Raw genomic sequence first — 10,000 nt, 5'->3', positions numbered from 1 at the left:
GGGAGCGTTAGAGAGCAGGGGAGAGAGAGCGGGAGTGAGAGCAAGCGGGAGTGAGTGAGAGAGAGTGAGAGAGAGGGAGCGAGAGGGAGCGTTAGAGAGCGAGAGGCAGCGTTAGAGAGTGAGTGGGAGACCTTGGGGGATGTGGAGGCATTGAGACAAGGAAACTGTGGTTGTCAACAGGTTGGAATACACAGACGCTATCAAGCAGCCCAGATACAAGCTGTGATATACTGTGTGTGTGTGTGTGTGTGTGTGTGTGTGTGTGTGTGTGTGTGTGTGTGTGTGTGTGTGTGTGTGTGTGTGTGTGTGTGTGTGTGTGTGTGTGTCGAAGCAAGGAAAGGGGATGATGGTGTTTTCTTCATCTGTTTATTCACCTGTCATTGGTTCTGATAATGATTACTAGTCCCCCCCCCTCTGTTTCTCTCTCTTTCTCCTTCTCTCCCCCATCCCTCTTTCTCCATCCCACACTCTCTACCCTCCCTCTGTCTCCATCTCTGTCTCCCTCCTTCCCTCTCCATCTCTGTCTCCCTCCCTCCCTCTGTCTCCCTCCCTCCATCCCTCTCTTCCCTCCCTCCCTCTGTCTCTATCTCTCTCTCCCCTCCCTCCCTCTGTCTCCATCTCTCCCTCCCTCCCCCTCTTTCTCCATCTCCCCCTCCCTCCCCCTCTGTCTCCATCTCTCCCTCCCCTCCCTCCCCCTCTGTCTCCATCTCTCCCTCCCCCTCTGTCTCCATCTCTCCCTCCCTCCCCCTCTGTCTCCATCTCTCCCTCCCTCCCCCTCTTTCTCCATCTCCCCCTCCCTCCCCCTCTGTCTCCATCTCTCTCCCCTCCCTCCCCCTCTGTCTCCATCTCTCCCTCCCTCCCCCTCTGTCTCCATCTCTCTCTCCCCTCCCTCCCCCTCTGTCTCCATCTCTCTCCCTCCCTCCCCCTCTGTCTCCATCTCTCCCTCCCTCCCCCTCTGTCTCCATCTCTCCCTCCCTCCCCTCTGTCTCCATCTCTCCCTCCCTCCCCCTCTGTCTCCATCTCTCCCTCCCTCCCCCTCTGTCTCCATCTCTCCCTCCCTCCCCCTCTGTCTCCATCTCTCCCTCCCTCCCCCTCTGTCTCCATCTCTCCCTCCCTCCCCCTCTGTCTCCATCTCTCCCTCCCTCCCCCTCTGTCTCCATCTCTCCCTCCCTCCCCTCTGTCTCCATCTCTCCCTCCCTCCCCTCTGTCTCCATCTCTCCCTCCCTCCCTCTCTGTCTCCATCTCTCCCTCCCTCCCCCTCTGTCTCCATCTCTCCCTCCCTCCCCCTCTGTCTCCATCTCTCCCTCCCTCCCCCTCTGTCTCCATCTCTCCCTCCCTCCCCCTCTGTCTCCATCTCTCTCTCCCCTCCCTCCCCCTCTGTCTCCATCTCTCCCTCCCTCCCCCTCTGTCTCCATCTCTCTCTCCCCTCCCTCCCCCTCTGTCTCCATCTCTCCCTCCCTCCCCCTCTGTCTCCATCTCTCCCTCCCTCCCTCTCTGTCTCCATCTCTCCCTCCCTCCCCCTCTGTCTCCATCTCTCTCTCCCCTCCCTCCCCCTCTGTCTCCATCTCTCCCTCCCCCTCTGTCTCCATCTCTCCCTCCCTCCCCTCTGTCTCCATCTCTCCCTCCCTCCCTCTCTGTCTCCATCTCTCCCTCCCCCTCTGTCTCCATCTCTCTCTCCCCTCCCTCCCTCTCTGTGTATCAGGTGACAGGGGGATTGGGGTTGATAATCAGGGTCTGTATTTTCTCATCAGTCTTAAATCAGACCAATTACACGCTAGCTGATGGAGAGCATGGTCAGGTTGATGTAGGGTGATAAGAAACACACACACACACACACACACACACCCCCCTCTAGGATTAAGCGCTCTGTCTCAGGGTATCTGCCTCTCTTATCAGAGACAACCATCCCTGACATGACCTGTCTGCTGCCATGGCTGCAGTGTTATATACACACACACACACACAGATACACACACACACACACACACACACACACACACACACACACACACACACACACACAGATACAGATACAGACAAACACAAACACACACACGTATACACGCATTTATTTAAGGTTATTTTCATGTGTAGTACCAGTCAAAAGTTTGGACACACCTACTCATTCAAGGGTTTTTCTTTATTTTACTATTTTATACATAATAGTGGCGACATCAAAACTATGAAATAACACATATGGAATCATGTAGTAACCAAAAATATATTTTATATTCTTCAAAGTAGCCACCCTTTACCTTGATGACAGCGTTGCACACTGTAAAGAGCCTCCCTTGGGCCTCTCTTGGGCTGAGGGATATTTTAGCCCCAGGCTAAGTGAGTGTTCACACTTGCACATTGTAAAGTGGGCTAGCACCAACCTTAGCCCAGGGCTAGCTGGCCCTGCTCCGGATCAGGGTCAGAACCGATGTTTTGTGGTTAGCCCCAAGAACACGCTGCCAAAATAGCCAGTGTGAAACGGAGTCAAGAACAACGCTTTGAATGCTCACTGTCCAATCACAAAAGCAGCACTTAATTGACATATGATGTTGATGCCTGTAATGTGTTCTGCATGTTATTTTGATACGTCGATTCATACTATTTAAGCCTTCCATCTGAAGACAGGAAAACATGGGTTGCTATGCCTAACAAAAATGGTTGCTATGCAGGCTGGCTAACCTCTTCTCACTTAGCCAACTAAAGATACAAACTCTGCAGCTGGAACAGCAGCAAACTCTACAGCTGGAACAGCAGCAAACTCTACAGCTGGAACAGCAGTAAACTCTACAGCTGGAACAGCAGCAAACTCTACAGCTGGAACAGCAGCAAACTCTACAGCTGGAACAGCAGCAAACTCTACAGCTGGAACAGCAGCAAACGCTACAGCTGGAACAGCAGCAAACTCTACAGATGGAACAGCAGCAAACTCTACAGATGGAACAGCAGCAAACGCTACAGATGGAACAGCAGCAAACTCTACAGCTGGAACAGCAGCAAACGCTACAGCTGGAACAGCAGCAAACTCTACAGCTGGAACAGCAGCAAACTCTACAGCTGGAACAGCAGCAAACTCTACAGATGGAACAGCAGCAAACTCTACAGATGGAACAGCAGCAAACTCTACAGCTGGAACAGCAGCAAACTCTACAGCTGGAACAGCAGCAAACTCTACAGCTGGAACAGCAGCAAACTCTACAGCTGGAACAGCAGCAAACTCTACAGCTGGAACAGCAGCAAACGCTACAGATGGAACAGCAGCAAACTCTACAGCTGGAACAGCAGCAAACGCTACAGCTGGAACAGCAGCAAACGCTACAGCTGGAACAGCAGCAAACGCTACAGCTGGAACAGCAGCAAACTCTACAGATGGAACAGCAGCAAACTCTACAGATGGAACAGCAGCAAACTCTACAGCTGGAACAGCAGCAAACTCTACAGATGGAACAGCAGCAAACTCTACAGCTGGAACAGCAGCAAACTCTACAGCTGGAACAGCAGCAAACTCTACAGCTGGAACAGCAGCAAACGCTACAGATGGAACAGCAGCAAACTCTACAGCTGGAACAGCAGCAAACGCTACAGCTGGAACAGCAGCAAACGCTACAGCTGGAACAGCAGCAAACTCTACATTTGTCTCCGTTTTCATAGATTTTCTATTTACATTTAATTACATAAATCCATGATGATAATAATAATAGCGTGATTTCGACCTGGATCAGAAAATTTGACGTCTCGTTTGTTCACAGCGTTCTCTGTTCAGCGGCCAGATTGAATTTCAGAAGTCAAACATTGTTGGTAAATGCAGACAGCGAGGTTTATACAGGCCAGAAGCAGGGGACATCGTGTTAATTTCCTGTCTTATTGTTTAACATCGGTCGCGTGTCAGAGATAGAATATTGGTCGCATGTTGTGTTTGTCCGTTAGCCCAGGGCTTTGGAATACAGGTGGGAATCCTTAGCCCAGAACTAAAGCTTAGCCCAGGGCCAGTCTAGCCTGGGGCTAAGAACGATGCAGTGTGAAAAGGTCTCTTGTTTTCTGTCTGTACCCTCATCTCCTCAACCCCCTCACTGGCTCACCCCCCACTGCTCCGCTCTCATCCTCCTCTACCCTCCATCCCCATTGGAAACACTCAGTTGTTATTTCTCTTCATCTCTCTCATTGCAGCCGTATGGTGATTGCAGCCGTTTGGCAAGTTTACTTTGATTTGGGATGTTTCTGTGTTTTCCCCCGTCGGACATTTTCTATACCTGCCAGATTTTACTGAAATGATGTGTTAACCTGGTTAGAAAAACTTGGAGGACATTTGTCAATGCTCCTTATAGTTATTAGGTTTGGTGTAGTAATTACCACGTGTTCCTGTGTTAGTCGTTTGGTAATGACTGGTTTGGTGTAGTGATGAAATGTCTTTTCCCTGTGTGTCTGTCCAGGCGTATGATGTTTTTGCCAGCCTGGGCATCAGTCGTCTGTTGGAGCCATCTGACATGGTTCTGCTGGCCATCCCTGACAAGCTGACCGTCATGACGTACCTCTACCAGATCAGAGCCCACTTCAGTGGAGAGGAACTCAACGTGGTGCAGATAGAAGCCAACAGCAGCCGCAGCACATACAAGGTGGGTCTGTTGATGTTCTGTATTAATACATACAAGGTGGGTCTGTTGATGTTCTGTATTAATACATGCAAGGTGGGTGTGTTGATGTTCTCTATTAATACATACAAGGTGGGTCTGTTGATGTTCTGTATTAATACATACAAGGTGGGTGTGTTGATGTTCTGTATTAATACATACAAGGTGGGTGTGTTGATGTTCTCTATTAATACATACAAGGTGGGTCTGTTGATGTTCTGTATTAATACATACAAGGTGGGTGTGTTGATGTTCTCTATTAATACATACATGGTGGGGCCACTTCACCTGTTAAACCTCGTATTCATCTCCAGCATCATTCTAAGTTATGTTGTCAAAGAGAAGAAATTAGAAAATGGCCCCCTGTGAGGTCATCAGGGTCTCTGAGAAAATGTCCCCCTGTGAGGTCATCAGGGTCTCTGAGAAAATGTCCCCCTGTGAGGTCATCAGGGTCTCTGAGAAAATGTCCCCCTATGAGGTCATCAGGGTCTCTGAGAAAATGTCCCCCTATGAGGTCATCAGGGTCTCTGAGAAAATGTCCCCCTATGAGGTCATCAGGGTCTCTGAGAAAATGTCCCCGTGTGAGGTCATTAGGGTCTCTTTGAAAATGGCCCCCTGTGAGGTCATCAGGGTCTCTGAGAAAATGTCCCCGTGTGAGGTCATTAGGGTCTCTTTGAAAATGGCCCCCTGTGAGGTCATCAGGGTCTCTGAGAAAATGTCCCCCTGTGAGGTCATCAGGGTCTCTGAGAAAATGTCCCCCTATGAGGTCATCAGCGTCTCTGAGAAAATGTCCCCCTATGAGGTCATCAGGGTCTCTGAGAAAATGTCCCCCTATGAGGTCATCAGGGTCTCTGAGAAAATGTCCCCCTATGAGGTCATCAGGGTCTCTGAGAAAATGTCCCCGGAGTGTGAGGTCATCAGGGTCTCTTTGAAAATGGCCGCCTGTGAGGTCATCAGGGTCTCTGAGAAAATGTCCCCCTATGAGGTCATCAGGATGTGTTTATTTATTTAGATTCAGTGACTTTCTAAACCTACAACTAGTTTCCAGCCAGGGGAGGATGTTTGACTCTGTGTCCCAGTGAAACTCATATTAGTTGGGGGGGTTTGTGAGAAAGAGTTATACAACTAAAATAAAATATTATTACTTTTCTTGTCATTAAGGTGGGAGACTTCGAGACAGACACCAACGCCTCCATCGGCCAGGACAAGTTCTATGCCGAGCTAAACGTCAGTGACGCTAATGCCCAGACCACTGGATCCAGTGGGGACGTTAGCATCGGAGCTAACGGCGCTAGCGCCACCAATGGAGCCGTGGGTAAAGAGGAGGAGGAGATGGAGGTGGTGAGCGTGAGGAAGAGTGAGACTGTATCTTTCTCCCTCCCTGACTTTGGGGTGTCCCCCTCCTCTCCCACCTCGCCCCCCCTCCCCTTGCCCCGCGCGGCTCTACTCCCCACCGCCACAGAGTCCTCCCAGCCCAGAGCCGCGCCTCGCTCCCTTGCCCCCACACCTCTAGGAGACGATGGACGTCAACTACAACTACCCCTGAAGGCAGTCACCCTGGACCTGAGCCAGCTCCCTCTGAGGACGGAGAGAGGGATAGAGAGGGAGACGAGGGAGCAGGAAGGGATGAGGGGTGGAGCCCCAGACAACGGGGCCCTAGATTCAGGGTTCCCTACACCGCAAGGGGCCTCTGGGCCCCCAGGGGCCTCGTCTCCCTCCTCCCACAAGCTGGGCTTCTCCTACAACTGTGATGCTGACCTCATCAAGAAGAAGAGGGCCAGCCTCCGTCACTCTGAGACCGCCTCCGACGGCAGCAGCCCCACCCCTAACAACCACGCTGACACGCCCACTAAACAGGTACATGTCTGGACGTACCTACTGATTTGATTGATTGATTGATAGATTGATTGATTGATAGATTGAGGAATTTAATTTCAGGTTCATACATCATTTGGTCTTAATGAGAACTTTAAGGACACCAGCTGTCGACACTCTGCCTCTTAACAGGTCAACACACTAACCACGTTTCTTTCTTCACCTCGACGTGATGTTTATTTCATCCCTGCCACAACTAATTCAACTACTCATCTTCTCGTCAAGCCCTTGATCAGTGTAGTCAGGTTCTCTTGTCCAAAGCTACAACCTGATTAATGTAACATTGTAGCTTCGTGCTGAAGAGGCAGAGTTGAGAAACACTGGTCCAGTCAAACAGCATGGTGCTTCTGATGGATTTCTGCTACGGAGAAAACGGCTGCTTCCTTCCCATTTTAGATGTTGTCACCGTGGGCCCGAGCACCCATCAGGTGGAGACACGCTAACATTACCCAAACATCCCACAAGCTCTTTTGACATTTCATTATATTTTTCATTATATTTCTCATCCCGCTGCGTGATGGCAGGTTGTGCTCAGGCTACGTGGATACGCTTCACAGGACACACCTCAGTTGTCGCAGTCACACACACACGCCTGTCTGCCTGCCTTAACCCCTCGATCATAACGCCGTTTAACACCTTGAAAGGTCGGGGTGGAGGTCACTGCAGTCATAACGCTACGTCTACGTCACCGCTGTGTATTAAATGATTAGCATCGCTTTAATGGCTTTATGGTTCGACTTAGAAAAGTCCTGATTTCCATGTCCGTTATTTCCAGCATGACCAGATAGTAGCAGGTTGAACCTTGTTCAGCTCTGCAGAGTGGCCACTAGCTGGAATAGCCTCATAGTCATCAATCCTAACCTTAACCACACTGCTAACCCTAATTCCTAACCTTAACCACACTGTTAACCCTAATGCCTAATCCTAACCTTAACCACACTGCTAACCCTAATTCCTAACCTTAACCACACTGCTAACCCTAATGCCTAATCCTAACCTTAACCACACTGCTAACCCTAATTCCTAACCTTAACAACACTGCTAACCCTAATGTCTAACCCTAACCTTAACCACACTGCTAACCCTAATGTCTAACACTAACCACACTGCTAACCCTAATGTCTAACACTAACCACACTGCTAACCCTAATGTCTAACCTTAACCACACTGCTAACCCTAATGTCTAACCTTAACCACACTGCTAACCCTAATGTCTAACCCTAACCTTAACCACACTGCTAACCCTAATGCCTAACCTTTACCACACTGCTAACCCTAATGCCTAACCCTAACCTTAACCACACTGCTAACCCTAATGCCTAACCTTAACCACACTGCTAACCCTAATGTCTAACCTTAACCACACTGCTAACCCTAATGCCTAACCTTAACCACACTGCTAACCCTAATGCCTAACCTTAACCACACTGCTAACCCTAATGCCTAACCTTAACCACACTGCTAACCCTAATGCCTAACATTAACCTTAACCACACTGCTAACCCTAATGCCTAACCTTAACCTTAACCACACTGCTAACCCTAATGCCTAACCTTAACCTTAACCTTAACCACACTGCTAACCCTAATGTCAAACCCTAACTTTAACCACACTGCGAACCCTAATGTCTAACCCTAACCCTAACCCTAACCCTAATGTCTAACCCTAACCCTAACCCTAATGTCTAACCTTAACCACACTGCTAACCCTAATGTCTAACCCTAACCACACTGCTAACCCTAATGTCTAACCTTAACCACACTGCTAACCCTAATGCCTAACCTTAACCACACTGCTAACCCTAATGTCTAACCTTAACCACACTGCTAACGCTAATGCCTAACATTAACCTTAACCACACTGCTAACCCTAATGCCTAACATTAATCTCACTGCTAACCCTAATGCCTAACACTAACCTTAACCTCACTGCTAACCCTAATGCCTAACACTAACCTTAACCACACTGCTAACCCTAATGTCTAACCCTAACCTTAACCACACTGCTAACCCTAATGCCTAACACTAACCTTAACCACACTGTTAACCCTAATGCCTAACCTTAACCTTAACCACACTGCTAACCCTAATGCCTAACCTTAACCTTAACCACAATGCTAACCCTAATGTCAAACCCTAACCTTAACCACACTGCTAACCCTAATGTCTAACCCTAACCACACTGCTAACCCTAATGTCTAACCTTAACCACACTGCTAACCCTAATGTCTAACCTTAACCAAACTGCTAACCCTAATGCCTAACCTTTACCACACTGCTAACCCTAATGCCTAACCCTAACCTTAACCACACTGCTAACCCTAATGTCTAACCCTAACCTTAACCACACTACTAACCCTAATGCCTAATCCTAACCTTAACCACACTGCTAACCCTAATGCCTAACCTTAACCACACTGCTAACCCTAATGTCTAACCTTAACCACACTGCTAACCCTAATGCCTAACCTTAACCACACTGCTAACCCTAATGCCTAACATTAACCTTAACCACACTGCTAACCCTAATGCTTAACCTTAATCTCACTGCTAACCCTAATGCCTAACACTAACCTTAACCTCACTGCTAACCCTAATGCCTAACACTAACCTTAACCACACTGCTAACCCTAATGTCTAACCCTAACCTTAACCACACTGCTAACCCTAATGCCTAACACTAACCTTAACCACACTGCTAACCCTAATGTCTAACCCTAACCTTAACCACACTGCTAACCCTAATGCCTAACCTTAACCTCACTGCTAACCCTAATGCCTAACACTAACCTTAACCACACTGCTAACCCTAATGTCTAACCCTAACCTTAACCACACTGCTAACCCTAATGCCTAACACTAACCTTAACCACACTGCTAACCCTAATGTCTAACCCTAAACTTAACCACACTGCTAACCCTAATGCCTAACACTAACCTTAACCACACTGCTAACCCTAATGTCTAACCCTAAACTTAACCACACTGCTAACCCTAATGCCTAACCCTAACCTTAACCACACTGCTAACCCTAATGTCTAACCCTAACCACACTGCTAACCCTAATGCCTAATCCTAACCTTAACCACACTGCTAACCCTAATGCCTAATCCTAACCTTAACCACACTGCTAACCCTAATGCCTAATCCTAACCTTAACCACACTGCTAACCCTAATGCCTAATCCTAACCTTAACCACACTGTTAGCCCTAATGCCTAATCCTAACCTTAACCACACTGCTAACCCTAATGCCTAATCCTAACACTAACCACACTGCTAACCCTAATACCTAACCCTAACCTTAACCACACTGCTAACCCTAATGCCTAATCCTAACCTTAACCACACTGCTAACCCTAATGCCTAATCCTAACCTTAACCACACTGCTAACCCTAATGTCTAACCCTAACCTTAACCACACTGCTAACCCTAATGCCTAACACCAACCACACTGCTAACCCTAATGCCTAACCTTAACCACACTGCTAACCCTAATGCCT

General features: G+C 48.5%; 1 protein-coding gene across 5 annotated transcripts in view; it reads left to right on the top strand.

The window, feature by feature from the left end:
* Positions 1-10,000, top strand: part of ehbp1 (EH domain binding protein 1) — a 400,782-nt gene that overhangs the window by 211,600 nt on the left and 179,182 nt on the right. For all 5 annotated transcript variants that reach the window (XM_045687294.1, XM_045687320.1, XM_045687312.1 and 2 more), the window contains 2 exons: positions 4,425-4,607; positions 5,784-6,479. In XM_045687294.1, coding sequence (XP_045543250.1) covers positions 4,425-4,607; positions 5,784-6,479 — 879 coding nt within the window. The remainder of the gene's footprint in view (positions 1-4,424; positions 4,608-5,783; positions 6,480-10,000) is intronic.

The sequence above is a fragment of the Salmo salar genome, chromosome ssa01 (genome assembly GCF_905237065.1).
Source record: "Salmo salar chromosome ssa01, Ssal_v3.1, whole genome shotgun sequence".
Classification (NCBI taxonomy): domain Eukaryota; kingdom Metazoa; phylum Chordata; class Actinopteri; order Salmoniformes; family Salmonidae; genus Salmo; species Salmo salar.
The sequence above is the reverse complement of the archived record's forward strand: the minus strand, read 5'-3'. Positions and strand labels throughout refer to the sequence as shown.